Source organism: Oncorhynchus mykiss, chromosome 1, assembly GCF_013265735.2.
Source record: "Oncorhynchus mykiss isolate Arlee chromosome 1, USDA_OmykA_1.1, whole genome shotgun sequence".
NCBI lineage: Eukaryota > Metazoa > Chordata > Actinopteri > Salmoniformes > Salmonidae > Oncorhynchus > Oncorhynchus mykiss.
In genome coordinates, this window is record NC_048565.1 from 73,777,544 (window position 1) to 73,803,863 (window position 26,320).

At 41.5% G+C, this 26,320-nt stretch overlaps 1 protein-coding gene across 2 annotated transcripts in view; it reads left to right on the top strand.

Moving 5' to 3' along the window:
- The window catches only part of LOC110529112 (SH3 and PX domain-containing protein 2A), a 95,335-nt gene that overhangs the window by 62,323 nt on the left and 6,692 nt on the right, over window positions 1-26,320 (top strand). Inside the window, exons 8-12 of one of the 2 annotated variants that reach the window (XM_021611240.2) lie at window positions 11,151-11,264; window positions 14,057-14,140; window positions 20,035-20,152; window positions 20,256-20,617; window positions 20,716-20,765. In XM_021611240.2, the coding sequence (XP_021466915.1) occupies window positions 11,151-11,264; window positions 14,057-14,140; window positions 20,035-20,152; window positions 20,256-20,617; window positions 20,716-20,765 (728 nt within the window). The remainder of the gene's footprint in view (window positions 1-11,150; window positions 11,265-14,056; window positions 14,141-20,034; window positions 20,153-20,255; window positions 20,618-20,715; window positions 20,766-26,320) is intronic. The other variant, XM_021611249.2, reaches the window with a different exon arrangement.

The window sequence follows — 26,320 nt, forward strand, 5'->3', positions numbered from 1 at the left end:
TCCCTACGGTGAAGCATGGTGGTGGCAGCATCATGCTGTGGGGATGTTTTTCAGCTGCAGGGACTGGAGACTAGTCAGGTAGATGAGTGTAGGTAGATGAGGGGAAACAAATATTTAATACATTTTAGAATAAGGCTGTAACGTAACAATATGTGTAAAATTCAAGGAGTCTGAATACTTCCCGAAGGCACTGTTCCTCTTTATTTAGGTTGATAGCCCGACGTTGAAACAATGTTGATTCAAACTATTTTACTATCAACATTGAAACAAGGTCAAATAAAATGTCTAATCAAATCTAAAATTCTACGTCATTTCAACCACCCAGTAAACTGTTGTATTGAATCTAGGTATTAATATTATAGCTTTTTTTAATGTGGAATTTTCAGCACTTTTTCAACATATACATAGTTCTGATGATTACGTTGAAATTAGATTGATGCATCAACCTGTTTGTCAGCTTAAATCAATTAATTTAAGTTGAAGTTTTACCCTAATTTCAATGTTCTTTTTCAAATCCAATGTATTTTCCACATTGATTCCACATCACCAGTGTGTGCTCAACCAGTAGGTGCTCAGTGGGAAGTTTTTTTTTCTCCAGATGTGTTTTGTTAGTGTTTTTGTAGCTGTGCATCTCAAGCTGTGTAAATCAGGCTGACATAGGCATTTTGTCTAGGTGTTAAAATCCTAATTAGATAGTTGGCAACCGTATCCTTTAATTCAGTACATCCTGTATAAACTCTGTGTGCTATGGCAAACATAAACTTTGCAACATAATTTATTTGACTTTTTTCATGGTTTCCTTGCAGTACAACCACTAAAGTTGTCATGACAAACCATTTGTATTGTTTGCAGTAAAGTTGTGACATTTAAATCAGGAATCCTCAATGGGGAAAAAAACATGGCCGTTTGCGATATTACTAACAAAGTGTAAAACTAATAAGACAAAACCAACAGACAAACGAAAAAGGGATCGGTAGTGGCTAGTAGGACGGTGACGACGACCGCTGAGCACCGCCCGAACAGGCAGGGGAGCCAACTTCGGCGGAAGTCGTGACAGTAACCCCCCTGACGCGCGGATCCCGCAGCACGCCGCCACCGGCCTCGAGGACGACCCGGAGGACGAGGTGCCGGGCGATCCGGGTGGAGGCGGTGGAAATCTCTCAGGAGAGAAGGGTCCAAAATGTCCCCCTCCGGACCGTACCCCTCCCAGTCCACGAGGTACTGTATGCCCCCCACCCGGCGTCTCAAATCCAGAATGCCCCGAACTGTGTACGCCGGGGACCCCTCGATGTCCAGAGGGGGCGGAGGGACCTCAGGCACCTCACCTTCTTGCAGGGGACCAGCCACCACCGGCCGGAAGAGAGACACATGAAACGAGGGGTTAATACGGTAATACCTAGGAAGTTGTAACCTGTAACACACCTCGTTTATTCTCCTCAGGACTTTGAACGGCCCCACACACTGCGGCCCCAGCTTCCGACAGGACAGGTAAAGGGGCAGGTTTCGGGTCGAGAGCCAGACCCTGTCCCCCGGTGCAAACACGGGGGCCTCACTGCGGTGCTGGTCAGCGCTCCTCTTCTGCCGTTCTCCCGCTAACCGTAGTGAGTCCTGAACGGCTTTCCAGGTGTCCTTGGAGCGCTGTACCCATTCCTCCACCGCAGGAGCCTCGGTCTGGCTCTGATGCCATGGGGCCAGGACCGGCTGGTAACCTAACACACACTCAAGTTAGTTGAGGAGTGGCGTAGGGAGTTCTGAGCTAGTTCAGCCCAAGGAACATACCTTGCCCATTCACCAGGCCGGTCCCGGCAATAGGACCGCAGAAACCTGCCCACATCCTGGTTTACGCGCTCCACCTGCCCATTACTCTCGGGTGTAAACCTGAGGTTAAGCTGACCGAGACCCCCAGTCTCTCCATAAACGCCCTCCACACTCTGGACGTGAATTGGGGGCTCCGATCAGAAACGATGTCCTCAGGCACCCCATAGTGCCGGAAGACATGGGTAAACAAGGTCTCCGCAGTCTCCAGGGCCGTAGGGAGACCGGGCAACGGGATGAGACGACAGGACTTAGAAAACCGATCCACAACGACCAGGATCGTAGTACTTCCCTGGGACGGGGGAAGGTCGGTAAGAAAGTCCACCGATAAGTGTGTCCACGGCCGCTTGGTCCTGTTGTGGTGGGTGATTCTGTAACGGTTCTCTTGTTGTGAAGTAGAGGCGGACCAAAAAGTAGCGTGGTTGTTATTCATTGTACTTTAATAACGAAACTGTACATGAAAAACTAACAAAACAACAAACGTGCGTAAACCTAAAACAGTCCTATCTGGTGCAAACACAGAGACAGGAACACAAAAACAATCCCGCACAAAACAAGGGCGGGACAACCTACTAAATATAAGGAAGCTAATTAAACTAAAATACACACAGGTGAAACTAATAAGACAAAACCAACAGACAAACGAAAAAGGGATCGGTAGTGGCTAGAAGGACGGTGACGACGACCGCCGAGCACCGCCCGAACAGGCAGGGGAGCCAACTTCGGCGGAAGTCGTGACACAAAGAAGTTACTGCAAACAACCAACACAGTTTTTGCCCCTCGGACATCATTGCACGCGCGACGCTGATCATCTCATCGACAAAAGCAATAACAATGGTGGTGGGGTGGCCAGTGGCGCTCTTTCCTCCTACTGCGGATTCCATCTTTAAGTTTAACAGACCTAAAGGTTCAGTGAATTAATAGAAGACCTCCACCAGAGAGTTGTGGGTTTGACCCTGTTGTCTCACTATTGTCTCACTGAACCACCAACCTAAAGGATAGGGCACAGATCTAAGCACAACTCAGTGGGGAGCTGAGGAGATAAGCACTGCATGGACCTGGACATAAACTTTATGAAATTACTCCTAATTTAAGTGAATGTAGTTTCTTTGGTTTATTTGTCGTGTTTGCAATGGATCCTCGCAATTGCCCCTAGAAGCTAGTTGATGGGCACTACAGTATAAAATGAAAATAGTATTTGCTTTATCCATTGCTTCCTCAGCACAACTAGTGATGCAGACAGACACAGATGCGGTGTCACAGAGGATAAAGATTCATACAGCTGCAGGAGGCACAGATGATGATGTTAATAGAGATGACAGACATACGGTAGACAGACAGACAGATGAGGATGTTAATAGAGATGACAGACATACAGTAGATATACAGACAGATGAGGATATTGATAGAGATGACAGACATACAGTAGATATACAGACATATGAGGATGTTAATAGAGATGAAAATGCAACAGAAACAGTTGTAGCACTTTAATATTAATAGTATTTATTACTGAAAGACAAGAGACAGGCTCTGAAAAAAAACATGTTTTTTGGGTTCCTGTCATTTGCACCTACGTGTTATAAACCTGCGTTGGCAAGGAAATCAGCACTTGTGTAGTGGGCATGTGTTTCCAAGTACTTTTATTGCCTCTTGAGGATCATTGAACTCAGCCTAAGCACCTGCCATATGGGAACAAGGTTGAAAAATACAGTCGAGGCAGTCCTAGCCATCAATAACAGCTTTTATTTACTCAAACCTTTTAAAGTGACAGAGTTTTTTTTCCCATAATGTATATTCAGACATCTAGCTAAGCACTTTCAAATTAAGGTACCACATTTCTACACCTTATTCCCATATTTGCTTTGATTTCAACAGCTGCCAATTTATAAAAGTGCAAAGGAAAATGTTCCCTATACTGGCAAGCCAATATGAAATTGGCAATTTGATCTGTAAATTCTTAACAATTTCATTCTTGACTTCCCAACAAACCAAAATGTAATGTTTGTATAAAGCTTTTGGCTGATGTTACAAGAATGTTCCTGGAACATATTTAATCTGTTCTTTAAAGTTTACTAGAATGTTTCATTAGGTTGTGGGAACATTGTGGGGACATCACAGAAGATATGTTCCCTCCCCCCTAAGAAATCCAGTTTTACGGATGATTCTTAATGTTTCTTTTAGGGTGCAAAAAACATTCACCTGATGTTTCAAGAACATTCCCAGAACACATATTGTCTGTTCTTTAAAGGTTTCCAGTATCTTTCTTTAGGTTGTAGAAACATTGTGTTGATATGACGGACTAGGTTCCCGAAACACTAAAACTGTCCAGTTATGCTGACATTCAGCAGATGTTTGTATCAGGGTGCACAAAACTTTATTTTGATGTTGTTATAATGTTTACAGAACAGACTTTCTGATTTCTTTAAAGGTTCCCAGAAGATTTAATTAGGTTTTGGGAACAGTGTGGGTACATTACAAGAGAGAGGTTCCCAAAACACAAAATATGCTCAGTTGTGATGGCATTCATACAATGTTTAAGTTAAGTTGCACAGGACATTCCTATAATGTTGGCAGAACACCTGGTCCAAGTTTCCCAGTATATTGAATTAAGCTATGAGAGTTGTCTGGGCTGTTGCAAGAATATTTTTGTGATATTCACATAGGTTTTTATTTTTATTTTACCCTTATTTTACCAGGTAAAATGTTGCACAGAACATTTCCACAATGTTCCACAATTTCCAAATAAGTCAGTTTTTATGATGCTCATAGCACATTTGTTTTAGGTTTAGCATAATAGTCCATTGATATTCAAGCAATATACATTTGCCCTGGTCTTGGAGGTTCTCAGAACATTTAGAAACTTTTATTGTATTTTTATCTACTATTACCACAACATTCTCAGCATGCACATTTGTAGCCACTTAAGGCACAAGAAAGCAGATTGGATGACATCCCCACAATTTTGTTCTCCAGATTTAATGGCAATTCATATTTGAAGTTGATATAGAGATACATGGCATTTTCTTCATAGGACATTTGAACAGCATTTAATCATACAAAACCCAACCATATTCTTTACACTGCATGCAGTACATTGACATTCTGCACATGTAGGGTTTGAACTTGCAATGTTTGATTTCCAAGGCCAGTCTTTTATCCTCTGCACCTTCAGCACCTTTGCTACTTTTCCTAGGAGTGGCCATCTTGCAAAGATGACTGCAAGAGCGCAGCACATAATGCTCAATGAAGTTAAGAATAATCCTAGAGGGTCAGCTAAAGACTTACAGACATCTCTGGAACATGCTAACATCTCTGTTGATGAGTCTACGATGCGGTAAACACTAAACAAGAATGGTGTTCATGGGAGGACACCACAGAAGAAGCCACTGCTGTCCAAAAAAAACATTGCTGCAAGTTTGAAGTTTGCAAAAGTGCACCTGGATGTTCCACAGCGCTACTGGCAAAATATTCTGTGGACAGATGAAACCACAGTTGAGATGTTTGGAAGGAACACAACACTATGTATGGAGAAAAAAAGGCACAGCGTACCAACATCAAAACCTCATCCCAACTGTAAAGTATGGTGGAGGGAGCATCATGGTTTGGGGCTGCTTTCAGGGCCGGGACAGCTTGATATCATCAACGGAAAAATGAATTCCCAAGTTTTTCAAGACATTTTGCAGGTGAATGTTAGGCTATCTGTCCGCCAATTGAAGCTCAACAGAAGTTGGGTGGCGCAACAGGACAATGACCCAAAACAGAAGTAAATCAACAACAGAAGAAAATACTCCTTCTGGAGTGGCCCAGTCAGAGTCCTGACCTCAACCTGATTGAGATGCTGTGGCATGACCTCAAGAGCAGTTCACACCAGACATCCTAAAAATATTGCTGAACTGAAACAGTTTTGTAAAGATGAATGGTCCAAAATTCCCCTTGACCGTTGTGCAGGTCTGATCCACAACTACAGAAAACGTTTGGTTGAGGTTATTGCTGCCAAAGGAGGGTCAACCAGTTATTCAATCCAAGGCTTCACATACTTTTCCCACCCTGCATTGTGAATGTTTAGATGGTGTGTTCAATTAAGACATAAACGTATAACTGTTTCTGTGTTATTAGTTCAAGCAGACTATCTATTTGTCTATTGTTGTGACCTAGATGAAAATCAGATCAAATTTTATGACCAATTTATGCAGAAATCCAGGTATTTCCGTAGGGTTCACATACTTTTTCTTGCCACTGTTCATCTTCTTTTTCAGTATAGCCATGGCAGGGTGGTCAATCAGGAATTCCATGCTTCCTTTTTTTTTTTGCAATTTTTATTTTACCAGGTAAGTTGACTGAGAACACATTCTCATTTACAGCAAAGACCTGAGGAAAATATGAATGAGCCAATAGGAAGCTGGGGATTAAGTGAACATGATGGTATGAGGACCAGGTTGGGACTTTAGCCGTAAAACCAGGGTTAACACCCTTATTTTTACAATAAGTGCCGTGGGATCTTTAGTGACCACAGTCAGGACACCGTTTAACATCCCACCTTAAAACTGCACCCTACACAGGGTAATGCCCCAATTACTGGCTGAGGGCTTTGGGATATTATTATAGCGTTGGGTTATTATTTTTTTTCCAGAGGAAACAGTGGTTCCTTCTGGCCTTCCAACACCACTTCCATCAGCATCTGGTCTCCCATCCAGGGACCAACCCTGCTTAGCTTCAGAGGTAAAACAGCAGTGGGATGCAGGATGCTATGCTGCTGATGTAATTCATCCAGGGAAATAATGTTAATTGTGTTATTCACCATCACTTCACCCATCCTCTTTTTATGCTGCATACTTCTGGGCCAACATTTACAAGGTATCCAGGACTGACTGCTGATCTAGGCTCACTTTTGCTTTTCAGATTATGTAAAATAAGTCTGGGGGGGGGGAACATATCAAGCATCTCAAAAGTAGGAATTATATCGGGTGTGTTTAAAAAAAAAAAGTTGAACAGTACAATTTTACACAATGTTTAATTTTGTACAGTTTGTCTAAATTCTGCATTTATGACTGGATTAGAAAACATCTGGATGGAATAAAGACATCCTATCTTTTCGTAGATTATATCTGAGCCTCAATTTTTTGTTAAATGTCTAAAGAAAACATGGTAAAAGAAGATGGAATTAAACCTGCAGTCTTCAGCTCTGCATTCACATCATTAACTCGCTGCACCAACAAGAGATAGCTGTAGCGTTTTTTTTTAGTTGTCTAATATGGTCAATCAGGACACAACACAATTTCTGAGTTATTCAAATGTTCCCATCCTCTTCATATGAGGTGTACTTGTAACACTGTATTTTATGACAAAATGTGTTCTGGGAACGTTCTTGCAACACCAGGCAAATGTTTTATATAAATATTGTATAATCATTGTATAATCATCAGCACGACTGGACAGTTTTTGAGAACATTTGCCCGAAGCCTAACTAATGTTCTGGGAACTTTTACAGGACCAGTTTTGGTTTGCTTGGACAATAGTACTGCTATTGTCTAGTATTAGTATTGTACTAGTATTGTCTTATTATCTAGAAACCTAGTGATAACTTTTGGGGAATGTACTTTGGTGGTTGTTACAGATGTTGTGCATGACATTTTAGTAAATGTTAGGGGAATATTTCAAGGATATTTCGTTTTAAACATTTAAAAAAAAACATTATTTGAATGTTTTTGGGATGTTATCTTAATGTTAGATAAAACCCTAACTAGAACTTAATGGGAATCTTAGCTAATGTTCTGGGAATGTTACCGGTTTGCTGGATTGAGACACTTGACCACTGCCAACATGAGATACCCATGTGATAGTTATTGACGCTGGATATTTGGCTCCTTGTTGCAGATATAGCAGAAAAGAAAAAAATTATTTCTAGGACAATATACTGGACAAGCTTCCAACCGTGCCTTGTACAAGTGGAAGCAAAATGGCTGTATTTTAAAGGCTCCGGTCCTAAGTACTGTAGACTTTAGCTCTCAGTTCTCCGTTTAATTTATTGGCACAGGATTTATATGAAGCCACAGCTTTGGTGTAAAGACATTACATGGCTTGTTAGGGCCTTGAGCCTTTGCCAATGTGGGGGCGCAGGGCCAGATCTAAACAGCCTTCTAGTCTCTGGACCCACACAAAGTCAATGTAAAGTACATTTAACAGCTGCTGCAGCATGTGTGATTGAATTGGTCAATTCAAATTAAACAACTCACCCATGTATATAGATTGAATAGGTGATATTCTAGGTTGGCAAATAACATCTTTGTTGTTAATCTATCTTAATACCACTCTGTTCAATTGTTTGTAAGTTCTGCACGTTATCCGGCAATTCACTGTTTTAAACTTTAACTGTTTTTTTCTATATTCAACCTAGCCCCAGCCTCTGTCAGGGTTTCCCAACTGGCCGATTTTGGCCCGCTCATGGTTTTATTTGGCCCTCAAAGTTTTCAAAGTTTTCTGGGGACATAATAGACTAAAAACACCAGGAAATCAGCTCCAAGTGATTTTAATTTAAGAAATCTGTTCTCATGTATTCCCACACAAAATAGAGAGACACGTGATCATATACAAATGAAAGCAAGGTTTGAAAGTATTATGTTTTAGACAAACATATTTTTTGGGGCTTCTTGCTGTCAATTTGCCGTCTAGAAATTATTTGTAATTATTCATAATTATCCCTGCTCTATGTCCTTGAAGCACTGCAACTGTTGCCTGTCAACTTGTTTAATTGAATGTGGCAAAGACATTAAACCGCTTGTAGTGTAGCAAAGCGTTATAGTGCAGTCCTCTCCCTCTAAATGACCTTGGCTCTCATCATCATCATCAACTCATGGTTAACCCTGATACCTATAATTGCTATCTGTCTGTCTGTTATCGAATACTCCTGATTGGACGATATAAAATAGCTTGAAAACATTATGTTCCATGATTGGTTTGGGTGAGGACTGTCCCATAGGCTTTCATGAGGTTACAGACTTGCGTATCTGACATGACCAACATCATAGTGTACTGTACCTCAGCGCTCTGTGTTCTGTTTACATGTTTGTAAAGTACAGTGTTTTTGTGATATATCACATAGGTTAGTAGCTAACGCAGCAGGCAGTAAAGAAACACCTGAGCGGAGTCCCCACATCCGGTTTTCAGGGGAAACGGAACTAGTCTGACGAGACTGTGTCTTCCAGTTTCTTCCAACTCCGCATAGGCTACATAGCTATTGACATAGCTTTAGCTTACATAGCTCTAATAAATCATTTTAGGCAAGTAAGTATTTACATTTCACAGCATTGCTCCACAAGACAGTCAGTGAACGTCTAGAGGTTGGAGAAGCAGTGAATGTTCCATGGAACCCTCCAGTCTTCTTTATGAGGGTTGTGAAGAGCTGTCAGCCATCTTGGATTCCGGTTACCACAACAAATAGAGCATTCGTGGAGCGCCACATCACAGGGGAGGTTTAACGAGGGTGTTTTGTCACTTCACTCTCCTGCAGAGAACAGACATGACCTCTCCAGAGCAAAGCGACAGAGAAATGGTATTGATTAGCCTACGTGGCAGCAGCCCTGGGGTTCGTGCAAAAAAGTTAATAGAGATCAAGGTTACTGGCTGAAGCCAGTCAGGCTATGTATTGTTTCACATCCACTCTGTGAATGACCGTATGACTCAGAAATGGACCCAAACATGCGTGACTCACAAGGCCTGGAACTTAAATCTCACTGTTTTAGTACATCATTTATTTCCATGCACTAAGAACATCAATATTGTCTTACATTATTTGTTCGATGAAGCTGTCCTGTGTATGCTCAATACTGTACCTTTCACTCAGACCTTTGTCTGGTATCCAACTGACTGAGTAACTCAGTCATATCCCAAGGAAATAAATAAAATCAAGCAAGACGTTGAGTGTTTTGCCAGTAACGTCCCACCCATTTAAATTATGATTGATGTTGATGAAAGTCAGTTCAAACAAGGCCAAATCAGGATTTATGTCGTCACAAAGACATCCCAAACCAGATGTGATGTTGTTGGGCTTGGGGATAGAGACTATAAAGTACACAGTGAGCCAACATTAATAATTTGCATGTCAATCTCTCCTGTAGAGGAGAGATTAACTTGAACCCTACTTGTATTTGTGAGAAGTATTGACATGCACCAAGCTGTCTGTTAAACTACTAGTACACAGCTCAGACACCCATGCATACCTCAAAAGACATGACACCAGAGATCCCTTCACAGTCCCCTAGACCAGAAAAGACTATGGGAGGCGCACAGTACTAAATAGAGCCATGGCTACATTGAACTCTATTCCACATCAAGCAACTGATGCAAGCCGTGAAATCAGATAAATAGATGTTATGGAACAGCGGGGGCTGTGAAGAGACACACACACAGGCACAGACACACAAATACACACCTACACATGATAACACACTGTAGGCACTATACACACACGTACACATGGATTTTGTGTTGATCGGGAGTCCCATAGGGCGGCGCACAATTGGCCCAGGGTCGTCCGGGTTAGTAGAGGGTTTGGCCGGGTGGGTAGGCCGTCATTGTTGTCACGTCTTGACCATAGAGAGCCTTTATTTTCTATGGTGGAGTAGGTCAGGGCGTGACTGGGGGGTTAGTCTAGTTTATATTTTCTATGTGGGGTTCTAGGTTGTTTTTTCTATGTTGGGGTTTTGGTATGATTCCCAATTAGAGGCAGCTGGCTATCGTTGTCTCTAATTGGGGATCATACTTAAGTAGCATTTTTTCCACCTGTGGGTTATGGGATATTGTGTATGTTTAGTTGCATGTTAGCACTGCATTGTCATCACGGTTCGTTTATTGTTTTGTCTTTGCTAAAGTTTCTCTTCTTTTAATAAATGATGTGGAACTCAAAGTACACTGCGCCTTGGTCCGACATTCTTTCCAACGATCGTGACAATTGTAAACAAGAATTTGTTCTTAACCGTCTTGCCTAGTTAAATTAAGGTAAAAATAAATGTATTCAGGTTCTATAAACTAGAACAGACATTTTTCTTGAAATGGAGGAGGAACACTCCTCTAAAGTCCTTTATCAGATTATTTTATAAACCATACTGAAAGATGCTGTGCTAGTCATGTTGAACGAACATCCTACAAAATCTGTCTCGTTTAAGGCAAGTTCCAACGGAAATTGATTTAATCCAAAATAATTGTTCTATAATTGGAATTGTCAGGGTAGGTGTCTATTCCAATAGGCAATGAATAACCAGTCATTTACCAGGTACTGTATGATAACTTTTTACCTTACAGTACCTCCATTGACCTCCCTCTCTCTGTGCCCCCAGGCTGGTGGTTTGTCAGTACAGCGGAAGAGCAGGGCTGGGTCCCTGCCACCTACCTGAACACCCACAGCAACACACGAGATGACCTGGAGCTGGGAGCCTCCAAGTCCGGGGAAGGTAAGAGCTCCACACCACTTTGAATACAGGAAGAAAGCTTGTACAATACATCTAGTATTCAAGCTGCACCACAATACCGACCATGTTAGCCTTCGTCACTTCCAGCAACATGGTGACATTTAGGGACCTACAACCTCCCCCCACCCATCTCTAAAAGGGTACAGTAGTCTGACTCCCACCCCCGACCCACCGCCGACTGACGCTCACGTCCCTCGTCCAGTGAGAACACCCTTCTCTGTGCTGTTATCCACTATAAGCACCCATGAACAAGCTCCAGATTCAGCCCTGAGTAAATAGGCTGGAGAAGGACTGCCAGGGCCTAAGCCACAACTCTGGGCTGAGGTGCACTGAGTGATGCACTGTACTCTACAGTAGCAGTGTAGAAATTCTATACTAAAAGGAGGTTACCTCCTTGGAGTTTTGGACGGTGAACGAATGAAAGAGGTGCATGTTTGGTTCACTGTAGGGATTGAGCTGTGAGGAAGATGTTTATGCGAGTCTGTTGCTAGTAAAGTCATGTCTGATGTTAATTATTCCGGGCCCTGAGATAAATTCATACAGACTGATCAGTGCCTTAGCATTTTCACTCTCCACTCTCTCACAGACAAGTGCAAATATCTTGGAAAAGGCCACAACTGTTTTAGTCATTATTTTACAGTAGGCATCTTTAAAGATGGAAATCATTTACTTGCATCTTACTGTTCCAAGCAAACATTCAGATTTTCCAGCAGTCTGGCAAAACAAGCATTTACTGTAACGAGTGTCGACTCAAACACTGTGACCCACATTCCTAGGACCGGAGTTATGGGCGGGCCTTAGGGGGCCTGGCTCGCCCTACCGTACCTTCTTGCCCTTCCCAATAAAAATTATAAATATTGATCATTTATTTGACCAAGATGCTCGCCGACAGAAAGATACATTTTCTGATAAAGCATCCGAGCGAGCGAAATAGCGCCCTTCTGTCTCAGTATTTGTAGCCCATGTATTTTATGATGTCTGTCTAAAAGGACTGTGGCATGTCATACTGTTTTTCGCCAGACGTCATCAGAAACATGGGCTGCGTATTGTAAAGCAGTGGGGTGCTGTTTCACTCACTTAAGATGCTTTCTCCAGGGACATAGTTTCAACCACTTTTAAGGAAAGTTGGCAAGTGCACTGTTTTGATTGTGCAATTATTTTGGACGAATGTACGATGGTAACCTACTTTTTGAAGTCATTTGTTTGACAATCAAATGAAAACATTGTGACTGGTTGTGTTCATGCCACATTGAAAGGTAATACATTTTTACAGTTAAATTACATATCTTTAGTATAACACCCATACCAAAATAGAAACTTGCCTCCCTATTGAAATCAAATGCCCTTCCAACTGATTAGTTCTGGCCGCCGGCCCTGTACATCCCCCCCTGGCCCTGTAGATATTTTGATTGGAGGAGAGAGGAGATGTCATACAGCACATAATGTACTGAGTTAGCCTCTTTAGTCCAATAGTTACAAAGTATTCTCAATGGGCTTCTTTCTCCCAAGGCACGCATCCAAAATGCATATCCATTCCATATAAAGTTTTTTTTTATTTTTAAAGAAGGAATTAATCTCTCTGTTAGTGAGACAGCTTTCTGGATTTTCACATTCATGCAAACCCCACAACTGTGACCCCATACACGCAGGCATACGCACACACGCACGCGCACTCACAAGCACACACACACATAGCAGATGCTGCCAGAGCGGTCAGGGGACAATCTGTCAGTGTAATTAGCGTTTATGTGTCTAATCAGTCATGGGAATAACTCAGGATCCATAAACTCTCTCTGTCAGCCCTGTGGATTGTGCTCCATAGCACTCTGTAAGACACTTTCATTGAGATGGGGCTCTTGTGGCGAACAGGACTTGGAACACGTTATATGGCTTCAGCTGAAGATGTTGACGTTTGGACTGGAGGATATGACGGTGTAAATGGGGAATTTCTTCCTCATTGGAGAAAGACGATCACATGAATGAGAAACACTTGGATATGTTCCTACTTGGGGTGGTCATATTTCATCATTTGTTTTTATTCTGTAATACCTATGATAGGCCTTCTCAGATTGACTCATCCAATATAATGGTTATCAATCTGTCTTCTGACATTAGTGTTCTGGAGGAGTATGTGGGTCAGTTTTAGTATAGTTTTGAGCAGGTACTTCGAAAAATGTCTCATTTCAGTTTTTCAGCTCCCAGTGTACGTACCACTCAGTTTTTGCCTGAAATCTCAACTTCATGCTAAACGTTGAGAGTAGTGCTCTGGTTTAGTGATGGAAACCTTTTCCTTGAACTAGATAATTATATAAGCCTTGCCGTTTTATAGTGTTGGAATGTGACAAAAGATCCCTCCGAAGCGCCTAATCATTCCCGTCTCCTGCATTTAACTAACAAAAACCCCCAACAATTATAGACCTGTTGTGGCTGCTGCCAAAGGAATTCAGCTGGTCTATTAGTTGCATACTATTCCCAAGCAGCAATGTGTTCCCCAGATGCTCGAGCAGGACAGGATGGGAAGACCATGCTAACAATCCACGCTAATTACCAGCCACAGAGAAGATGTCCATGGCTTACATTTCCTGTGTAACATTCATTCAACCCCATCACTGTCCAGTCCTTCCATTGCAATGTGGCATTTTGTTTCCATGTTTGCCATGTGACTAACTAATAACAGAGTTGAATCTATGTCGTTTGTGATATATGTGCCTGCCTTTTATGTTTCTGTCCCCATTTGTGTGTGTTTGTGTCTGGTCACCATGTGCGTGGTTCAGTCACTAAACGACGTAAGGCCCATCTGAAGAGGCTGGACCGGAGATGGACCCTGGGGGGAATGGTCAGCAGGCAGCAGAGCCGAGGTGATCTGAGACAGGGTGCCCACCTCCTCATCTTCCTTCACCTCTCATCCCTCTATCCTCTGACCCCTCACCTGTCCTCACTCCTGTCCCCATTGTACCTTGTCCTGTCTTCTCTCATACCTGATTAGGGTTGCAAAGCTACCTGTAATTCACCAAAGTTTACAGAATCTTCAAGTAATCTATGGCAATTTATGGTCATTTATACTTGAGTTTCTAGTGGATATACCATATGGATAAAGAGAAAATAGCCTAATTAATTTTAAAAAGCAGCTAATCAATAATGGCATTATTTTCAATTAATTCTTCCAAATATTTACTTTTTTTCACAACTGCCACCAGTTTGGTGCCATAACATTTACAACAAAGACATATTTACATGGTAAAATCCATAAGTGTGTCATATTTCATGATGAAACCCTCATATTAAACACCAATGGTATTCGTTAAGTAGGTTTATATTTAGGATCATGTTTTACGGCTTTGTCATTCTATTATTATTTTTTTTAATTTTTTTTAATCATTTTACAGACACCTGTGATGATCTGACGTACCCAAAAGGGCCACTAGATGTCTTGTGATAAATTACATAAAATCCTTGAAAGTTACCTGGAAGTTTACTGATAAACTTCTAAAGCTTCTAGTAAAATACCCTCGCTTTGCCACCCTACAACTGATGCCTAATGTATTGTCTTGTCATATGCTGTCTGTTACACCGTAATGACCCACACCCAATAATCACTAACATCGTTATTATCCAGTTAATTAACAGTCCAGCCATGTCATTACCATGCTAAACAGGGTTTCACATCCACAGTGGTGGCTTGCAACAGTTACAGATTTGACCTTATGCAAGAAGATAAACTTACAAAAAAATGTACCATCTTGTTGTTTCAAGACTACTACATTCAAGTGCAGAAACTGAGTCTTTTCTGCACTTGAATGTAGTAGTCTTGAAATCAATGATTAAGTCAGCAACTTATATTTCAGTGTTGGAAATTGAGTGAAATTATATTACAGTATATAATAAGATTGCCTCATGTAAGCAGTTCATTTTAATTCACCGCTATGTGCAACTCCAATCTTTTCTGAATTACACCTATAGCTATAGCTACAGAACCATCTAAAAGTTGTAGCATCATTTACTTTGGTAGGCCGCATAAAATATTTTGCCACTTTGTTGGGTTTTTACGAGCAAATTAAACATGAATACAGTGCATTCGGAAAGTATTCAGACCCCTTGCCTTTTTAAACATTTTGTTATGTTACAACCTTATTCTTAAATGGATAAAATAGTTTTTTCCCTCTCATCAATCTACACACAATACACACATTTTTTTTGCAAAAAAATGAAAACATTTATAAAGTAAATATCACATTTACATAAGTATTCAGACCCTTTACTGAGTACTTTGTTGGAGCACCTGGCAGCGATTACAGTCTTCCTGGGTATGACGCTACAAGCTTGGCACACTTGTATTTGGGGAGTTTCTCCCATTCTTCTCTGCAGAGTCTTTCAAGCTCTGTCAGGTTGGATGGGGAGCGTCGCTACACAGCTACTTTCCGGTCTCTCCAGAGATGTTTGATCGGGTTCAAGTCCAGGCTCTGGCTAGGCCACCCGAAGACATTCATTGACTTGTCCCGAAGCCACCCCTGTATTGTCTTGGCTGTGTGTTTAGGGTCATTGTACTGTTGAAAGATGAACCTTCGCCCCAGTCTGAGGTCCTGAGTGCTCAAGGATCTCTCTGTGCTTTGCTCCATCTTTCTCTCGATCCTGACTAGTCTTCCAGTCCCTGCTGCTGAAAAACATCCCCACAGAATGTATATTTTATTTTTAATTTAACCTTTAACTTTAACCTTATGCTGCCACCTCCATGCTTCACCGTAGGGATGGTGCCAGGTTTTCTCCAGATGTGGCGCTTGGCATTCAGGCCAAAGAGTTCAATATTGGTTTCATCAGACCAGAGAATCTTATTTCTCATGGTCTGAGAGTCCTTTAGGTGCCTTTTGGCAAACTCCAAGTGGGCTGTCATGTGCCTTTTACTGAGGAGTGGCCTCCGTCTGGCCACTCTACCATAAAGTCTCGGGGACCAATGCTGCAGAAATGTTTTGGTACCCTTCCCCAGATTGGTGCCTCGACACAGTCCTGTCTCGGAGCTCTACGGACAATTCTTTCGACCTCATGACATGGTTTTTGCTCTGACATGCACTGTCAACTGTGGGACCTTATGTAGACAGGTGTGTGCCTTTCCAAATAATGTCCAATCAATTGAATTTGCCACAGGTGGACTCCAATCAAGTTGTAGAAACATCTCAAGGATGATCAATGGAAACAGGATGCACCTGAGCTCAATTTCAAGTCTCATAGCAAAGGGTCTGAATACTTACGTAAATAAAGTATTTCTGTTTTTTATTTTTAATAAATTTGCAACGATTTCTAAAAACCTGTTTTTGCTTTGTCATTATGGGGTATTGTGTGTATATTTGATCCATTTTAGAATAAGAGTGTAACGTAACAAAATGTGAAAAAGTCAAGAGGTCTGAATTCTTTCAAAATACACTGTGTGTACTTTTCAAAAGGAGTTAAAAAGACAGACGTTTATCGACTGGAGGTGTTAAGAGCGAGCAGGTCTGCCGATGGACCAGGCCAGTAAAGAGTTTTATTCATCTTTCGGAGAAAGTGTGAAACGTGTTTGTGCTTGCACATATTAGCCTTGCCTCGAGCCAGGTTTTTTTTGACAGGGGATGCAGTTGGATTGCTGACAGCGGAGTGAGGATAAGCTATTTGAGTCCAGCCCAGGGTTTGTGCTTGGCAACAGTGTCCACAGTGCACACAAAAAATGTACGGCCTCTGGAGTAAAAAGAGATTTTTCCACTGCAAGAACTAAATCTCGCATGTAAAAACAAATAAAAAATAAGCAGAAATAGCGCTGACTGCAGGGAAATAATGTATAAAAGTTATGCAAGCGATGCATGTTGTGGTTAACATAATATCTGATTCAGAGATTCCCCCCTGCTGGTGAGTGTGAGCTCAGGAAGGTTGAACAGGGTTGCCCCTGTACAGAGAGCCCTACCAGGCCTTAAAAAGAGCGACCGGAGGTCCCATAGGTCAGTGCAGAGGAAAACAAAGCATACAGGAAGTGGCATTTTCGGTTCTATTTACACGGCTGTACATGAGCCTATTTCTTTGAAAGTATTAGGAATTTGAACTATATCCTTAATCAGTTCTTTCAAATCCCTGAGTGAGACTCAACATGGGCAGAGGAAAGGAAACAGATATCAGATAGGCATCCAGTGATTCCAGAGGTATTCAAAGATAGGATATCCCCTCTTCTCTCTTTACTCTGCTGGGCAACATTCCTTCCTGTGTTTTACGGTGTGATGAGATGAGACCTCTGGTCTGTAATGACAGGAAGCACTGTCACTGAGCGTGCCCTCTGGCCTTTTGGGAAGTTACAAATCAAGATAGCGTCTCTGTTCTCTATCATCAGTCGAGTTTACAGAGGCTGACCGCCACCATGCCATTAGTCCACTCTGCCGTTACCCACTGGACACAGTTATCAATTCAACGTCTATTCCACTTTGGTTTAACGTAATTTAATTGAAATGACGTGGAAACAACTTTGATTCAACCAGTGTGTGCCCAGTGGGTTGGAACTGTTTTCCTCATTTCAAAAGACTAGTGTTTGAGTCTATTTTGCCCCATATTTACACCGAGTAATCAACTATCATGACATCAAGTCAAGGTAATTGTCAGTTGCTGCAGGAAGGCATTTTCAGTATGAAGTGATTGACAATTTATTCATTTTATTATTTTGAAACTTTATTTAACTAGGCATTTAATTGGTGTCCCTGATTCTTCTTAGAATCCTTTGAAAGTAAAATGCTGGATATCTTTGTGGATCTGACAGAATCAATCACATCAGAACTACACACAGAGACATAATATTAAGTCAAAAGACTTCTATATTATGTGGCCTAGATAAAGTACCTTCAGAAAGAATTCACACCCCTTGAGTTTTCCTAGATAATTCTCGATTTAATTTCACTTCCTCTGAGATGTTTCTACCATTGTTGCAGTAGGGAGACTGGGGTTGGTTGTCTCACAGGTTGGTTGTCACAGTGCCTATTACTCAAAGTCCTTTGGGTGCTGTGTTATAATTTCAATATAAAAATGTGCGTCCTCTATAGGAGAGGTCATCCATGTGGTCAATTCAGGTCAGGATCACAAAACAGTGAGGTGAGAGGAACACTTCATTGGTGGAAGTAAATATTAAAATGCTTGTTATTTCTTTAATGAATAGTTAATTAAGCAATATTATCCATACTTTTCAACTTTTATTGAAAAGAGGAAAGGGAGAGCTTTATTCCAAGCCTATTTGTGAGTTCCAAGGTCATTCAGATTCAGAACACTTTTAATGTCCTCAGAGAGTTACATTCATCCTGCAGCAGTCGTAAAACATATCACATCGGGTAAATAACATCTTAATTAGCATTGGGGGGGTTAGGGATGGTTGTCACAATCTGACAACCGTCTCCATTGTAACAATGTACCTAAAAGCTAAATGACATTGAAAAACGCCTTGAAGACTTATTTTCCGGATGTTGAAAAGACGTAAATGTTTCACAAGTTTGGACAGCACAGTACAGAACAGCACAGTACAGTCTAGTAGAGTTTAATTCAGCAGAGTGCAGTGCAGTACAGTACAATTTAATTCAGTAGAGTACAGTATATTAGAGTGTGGTGCAGTTTAATTCAGTAGAGTACAGTAGAGCAAGTACTGTACAGTTGAGTGTATTTCAGTAGAGTAGCGTACAGTATATAAGATTACAGTGCAGTACAGTAGGACAAAGTAGAGTACAGTACAGTTGAGTTTATTTCAGTAGAGTACTGTAGGATATAATACAGTACATTACTGTACTCTACCTTACTGTGCTGTAGACTACATGTCTGTTCTGTACTGAACTATAGTCTACTTTACCTTTCTTTACCCTACTGTATCCTACTGTACTGTTCCCTACTGTATACTCTTCTGTCCAAACTTGTGAAACTCTATGATTGGTTCAGATTTGGTCCAATCTGGAACTACTTGTCAAAACTGTGAATCATGTTATTCCGACTGAGAGTCAGCAACATTCACACACACACATTCACACACACAAACACACACTTTTTTCAAACTGTTCCTGTTTGAAAAAGCATTCCTTGCTTTCAACAAAAAATGTAGTAAACACAAATGTTTACAGCTTTACTTTTTTCATCTGCATTAAAATATTTCATTTTCATCCAAATATCAGATGGTTACTGTTTTATTAAGCATTGATATTACAATTTGAGTGGAGTAAGAACTACAATGTCAAAGCAAATACTCAATTATGTTGAATTTATTTGAATGTATTTATTTTTATTATTTTAGAAATGCTGTTCAATAAATAAAGCCTTTACTTTTTTTCTCAAATAAAGGCTTCACTTTTTCTAAAACTTTGTAAATTGGCTCAATTGTTGCTGAAAAACAAATGGCAAACACTGTAACAACCAACCCTATAGTGTGTGACAACCAACCCCGGGATGGAGCCGGGTGTCACAAGTGGACAGCGTGTGTTTAATGGCTTATAATTCCATGTTAGAATACGTTATGAGGATTAAAATGGTCCCCATTTCAACTCAAGACCTTAGTCTCTCCTAATATTGAAAATTGTCTTGTAAGATATACTGGTCCTGAGAAATACACTTATTGATAAAAAGTGTGACAATCAACCCCGGTCTCCCCTACCTCCTATAAAATGTTGACATATTTTACATTCGTTTGAGTAATGTTTTGTTATTGAAGCAGCGTAGTAAGAATGAAACTGACGTGAGTCTCTTGTGTTCCCACGCCCTCTCTGTGGCCCGACAGAGGAGAAGTATATGACGGTGCAGCCATACACCAGCGAGGGGAAGGATGAGATCGCCTTTGAGAAAGGAGTCATCGTGGAGGTCATCCAGAAGAACCTGGAGGGCTGGTGGTTCATCAGGTAAGGCCATGATTTGTGCTCCAACCACAATATAAACTGTTGCCTGTTTATGCTGTCTCTTATTCTCACTCATGATCACCTCCTCTCCTCCCTCTCTCCTCAGGTACCAGGATAAGGAGGGATGGGCCCCGGCCTCCTACCTGAAGAAGGTGAAGGAGGATTTTTCTCCCCGTAGTAGTAATAAGAAGAGCCCCTTAACTAGCCCTGTGGAGATAATCGGAAACATCATGGAGATCAGCAACCTGCTCAACAAAAAGGCCCTGAGTGAGAAGGACGTGCAGACGGACGGCCAGTCAGAGGACACCCCCCTGACCACCCTCTCCCTGGCCAAGAGGCAGATCAGCCTGCCCATACCCTGCTCTAGCTCGGACTTCAGCCCTGGTGCCACCCTGGTGGACGGAAAGGGCAAAGCAGAACCGGCCTCTCCAGCCATAGCCCGCGTCACTCCTCACAGAATAGAGATTGGTGAGTTGTCATTCAGAGACGGAATTGGAAGGCATAGCGGTTTGTTAAACTAATACACTCTCAGAATTCAAATCACAATCTCATTTTCTTCTATCTAGGCTCCCCGATCCTCAGACAAAAGCCACCTCCTCGAAGAGATGCAACTCTGGTCAGTATGAAAAAAAGAATTACAGTTGAAGTTTACATACACCTTAGCCAACTACATTTAAACATAGTTTTTCACAATTCCTGACATTTAATCCTAGTAAAAATTCCCTGTCTTAGGTCAGTTAGGATCACCACCAATACCTTGACTTTGTTGTCCTTAAGCCATTTTGCCACAACTTTGGAAGTATGCTTGGGGTCATTGTCCACTTGGAAGACCCATTTGAGACCAAGCTTTAACTTCCTGACTGATGTCTTGAGATGTTGCTTCAATATATACACATCATTTTAATTCCTCATGATGCCATCTATTTTGTGATGTGCACCAGTCCCTCCTCCAGCAAAGCACCTCCACAACATGATGCTGCCACCCCCGTGCTTCACGGTTGGGATGGTGTTCTTCGGCTTGCAAGCCTGCCCCTTTTTCCTCCAAACATAACGATGTTCATCATAGCCAAACAGTTCTATTTTTGTTTCGTCAGACCAGAGGACATTTCTCCAAAAAGTACGATCTTTGTCCCCATGTGCAGTTGCAAACCGTAGTCTGGCTTTCTTATGGTGGTTTCGGAGCAGTGGCTTCTTCCTTGCTGAGCGGCCATTCAGGTTATGTCGATATTGGACTTGTTTTACTGTGGATATAGATACTTTTGTAACTATTTCCTCCAGCATCTTCACAAGGTCCTTTGCTATTCTGGGATTGATTTGCACATTTCTCACCAAAGTACGTTCATCTCTCGGAGACAGAACGCTTCTCCTTCCTGAGCGGTATGATGGGTGCGTGATCCCATGGTGTTTATACTTGCGTACTATTGTTTGTACAGATGAACGTGGTACCTTCAGGTGTTTGGAAATTCTTCCCAAGGATGAAGCAGACTTGTGGAGGTCTATAATTTTTTTTTAGGTCTTGGCTGATTTCTTTTGATTTTCCCATGATGTCAAGGAAAGAGTTTGAAGGTAGGCTTTGAAATACATTCACAGGTACACCTCCAATTGACTCAAATTATGTCAATTAGCCTATCAGTAGCTTCCAAAGCCATGACATAATTTTCTGGAATTTTCCAAGCTGCACAGTCAACTTAGTGTATGTAAACTTCTGACCCACTGGAAGTGTGATATAGTTAGTTATAAGTTAAATATTCTGTCTGTAAATAATTGTTGGGAAAATTTATTCTGTCATGAACAATGTACAGTGGGGCAAAAAAGTTTTTAGTCAGCCACCAATTGTGCAAGTTCTCCCACTTAAAAAGATGAGAGAGGCCTGTAATTTTCATCATAGGTACACTTCAACTATGACAGACAAAATGAGAAAAAAATCCAGAAAATCACATAGTAGGATTTTTAATGAATTTATTTGCAGATTATGGTGGAAAATAAGTATTTGGTCAATAACAAAAGTTTATCTCAATACTTTGTTATATACCCTTTGTTGGCAATGACAGAGGTCAAACGTTTTCTCTAAGTCTTCACAAGTTTTTCACACACTGTTGCTGGCATTTTGGCCCATTCCTCCATGCAGATCTCCTCTAGAGCAGTGATGTTTTGGGGCTGTTGCTGGGCAACACAGACTTTCAACTCCCTCCAAATATTTTCTTTTGGTGTTGAGATCTGGAGACTGGCTAGGCCACTCCAGGACCTTGAAATGCTTCTTACGAAGCCACTCCTTCTTTGCCTGGGCGATGTGTTTGGGATCATTGTCATGCGAAAAGACCCAGCCACGTTTCATCTTCAATGCCCTTGCTGATGGAAGCAGGTTTTCACTCAATCTAACGACACATGGCCCCATTCATTCTTTCCTTTACACGGATCAGTCGTCCTGGTCCCTTTGCAGAAAAACAGCCCCAAAGCATGATGTTTCCACCCCCATGCTTCACAGTAGGTATGGTGTTCTTTGGATGCAACTCAGCATTCTTTGTCCTCCAAACACGACGAGTTGAGTTTTTACCAAAAAGTTATATTTTGGTTTCATCTGACTATATGACATTCTCCCAATCTTCTTCTGGATCATCCAAATGCTCTCTAGCAAACTCAGACGGGCCTGGACATGTACTGGCTTAAGCAGGGGGACACGTCTGGCACCGCAGGATTTGAGTCCCTGGCGGTGTAGTGTGTTACTGATGGTAGGCTTTGTTACTTTGGTCCCAGCTCTCTGCAGGTCATTCACTAGGTCCCCCCGTGTGGTTCTGGGATTTTTGCTCACCGTTCTTGTGATCATTTTGACCCCACGGGGTGAGATCTTGCGTGGAGCCCCAGATCGAGGGAGAATATCATTGGTCTTGTATGTCTTCCATTTCCTAATAATTGCTCCCACAGTTGATTTCTTCAAACCAAGCTGCTTACCTATTGCAGATTCAGTCTTCCCAGCCTGGTGCAGGTCTACAATTTTGTTTCTGGTGTCCTTTGACATAGTGGAGTTTGTAGTGTGACTGTTTGAGGTTGTGTACAGGTGTCTTTTATACTGATAACAAGTTCAAACAGGTGCCATTAATACAGGTAACGAGTGGAGGACAGAGGAGCCTCTTAAAGATGAAATTACAGGTCTGTGAGAGCCAGAAATCTTGCTTGTTTGTAGGTGACCAAATACTTATTTTCCACCATAATTTGCAAATAAATTCATTAAAAATCCTACAATGTGATTTTCTAGATTATCTTTCTCATTTTGTCTATCATAGTTGAAGTGTACCTATGATGAAAATTACAGGCCTCTCTCATCTTTTTAAGTGGGAGAACTTGCACAATTGGTGGCTGACTAAATACACATCTAAAGCTTTTTCTTTTGGGGTGTTGCTATCGGCCACCAAGTGATAACAGTCAGTATCTAAATAATATGTGTGTAATGCTTTATAATCTATGTGATATAAACAGATAGGTCTACTTTCTTGGGGACCTGAATATTGACTGGTTTTCATCAAGCTGCCCGCTCAAGAGGAAGCTTCATACTGTTACCAGTGCTTGTAATCTCGTTCAGGTTATTAATCAACCTACCAGGGTGTTTACAAACACTACAGGAACAAGATCATCCACATGTATCGATCACATTTTTACTAATACTGTAGAACTTTGTTCTAAAGCTGTATCCGTACCCATTGGATGCAGTGATCACAATATAGTGGCTATATCCAGGAAAGCCAAAGATCCAACAGCTGGGCCTAAAATAGTGTTTAAGAGATAATACAGGCCTCCCGGGTGGTTAAGGGCGCTGTAATGCAGCGCCAGCTGTGCCATCAGAGTCCCTGGGTTCGCGCCCAGGCTCTGTCGTAACCGGCCGCGACCGGGAGGTCCGTGGGGCGACGCACAATTGGCCTAGCGTCGCCCGGGTTAGGGAGGGCTTGGTCCCTGTCCTTGTCTCATCGCGCACCAGCGACTCCTGTGGCGGGCTGGGCAGTGTGCGCTAACCAAGGTGGCCAGGTGCACGGTGTTTCCTCCGGCGCATTGGTGCGGCTGGCTTCCGGGTTGGATGCGTGCTGTGTTAAGAAGCAGTGCGGCTTGGTTGGGTTGTGTATCGGAGGACGCATGACTTTCAACCTTTGTCTCTCCCGAGCCCGTACGGGTGTTGTAGCGATGAGACAAGATAGTAGCTACTACAACAATTGGATACCACGAAATTGGGGAGAAAAAGGGGTAAACATTTTTTTTAAAAACAAGAGATAATACAAAAGATTTTGCTGTGACTCTTATGTGGATGATGTTAAAAATATTTGTTGGTCTGATGTGATTAGTGAGGAGCATCTAGACGCTGCTGCACTTAATGAATTTATGAAATTGCTTCTTCCAATTATTGATAAACATGCACCTGTTAAGAAACTGACTGTTGGAACTGTTAAGGCTCCATGGATTTTTGAGGAATTGAAAAACTATGGTTTAAAGAGATGGGGCAGAAGGAGTGGCTAATATGTCTGGCTGCACATCTGACTGGCTTACTTACTGCAAATTAAGAAATTATGTGACTAAATTCAACAAAAATAAGAAGAAACTGTATTATGAAGCCAATGATATGAAAACTTTGGAATATTAAATTATGGGCAGAAAGACAAATTCAACTCCGTCTTTCATAGAATCAGATTCATCACGAAATCATTTGATGTTGGCAATTATTTTAATGACTATTTCATTGGCAAAGTGGGCAAACTTAGGCAGGAAATGCCAACAACGAACAGTGTGAAATTGTATTCATTCATAAAATAACAAATAATGAAACAAAAACATTGCAAGTTTGAATTTTGTAAAGTTAGTGTGGGAGGTGGAAAAATTATTGTTATCGATCAATAATGACAAACATCCTGGCATTGACTACTTAGATGGAAAGCTACTGAGGATGGTAGCTGACTCTATAGCCACTCCTATCTGTCATATTTTTAATCTGAGCCTAGAGGAAAGTCTTTGTCCTCAGGCCTGGAGGGAAGCCAAAGTAATTCCGCTACCCAAGAGTGGTAAAGCGGCCTTTACTGGTTCTAACAGCAGACATATAAACTTGCTGCCAGCTCTTAGCAAACTGTTGGGAAAACATGTGTTTGGCCAAATACAATAATATTTCTCTGTAAACAAATTAACAGACTTTCAGCATGCTTATAGAGAAGGGCACTCAGCATGTACAGCACTGACACAAATGACTGATTATTGGTTGAAAGAAATTGATAATAAGAAGATTGTGGGAGCTGTACTATTACATTTCAGTGCAGCTTTTGATATTATTGACCATAACCTGTTGTTGAATAAACTCCCTTCACAGAACAGAGCAAACGGGCGCTAACCAGAATAGAAAGAGGAGTGGGAGGCCCCAGTGCACAACTGAGAAAGAGGACAAGTACATTCGAGTGTCTAGTTTTAGAAACAGACGCCTCACAAATCCTCAATTGGCAGCTTAATTAAATAGTACCCGCAAAACACCAGTCTCAACGTCAACAGTGAATAGGCGACTCCGGGATGCTGGCCTTCTAGAGTTCCTCTGTCCAGTGTCTGTGTTATTTTGCACATCTTAATCTGTTCATTTTATTGGCCAGTCTGAGATATGGCTTTTTCTTTGCAAGTCTGCCTAGAAGGCCAGCATCCCGAAGTCGCCTCTTCACTGTTGACATTGAGACTTGTGTTTTGCGGGTACTATTTAATGTATGAGATCTTCAGTTTCTTGGCAATTTCTCGCAAGGAATAGCCTTCATTTCTCAGAACAAGAATAGACTGATGAGTTTCAGAAGAAAGGTCTTTGTTTCTGAACATTTTGAGTCTGTAATCAAATCCACAAATGCTGATGTTCCAGATACTCAACTAGTCTTAAGAAGGCCAGTTTTATTGCATCTTTAATCAGCACAACAGTTGTCAGCTGTGCTAACATGATTGCAACATTATTTTCTATTGATAAATTATCCTTTAAAAATTATAAACTTCAATTAGCTAATACAATGTGCCATTGGAACACAGGATTGATGGTTGCTGATAATGGGCCTCTGTACGCCTATGTATATATTCCATAAAAATCTGCTGTTTCCAGCTACAATAGTCATTTACAACATTAACAATGTCTACACTGTATTTCTGATCAATATGATGTTATTTTAATGTTAAAAA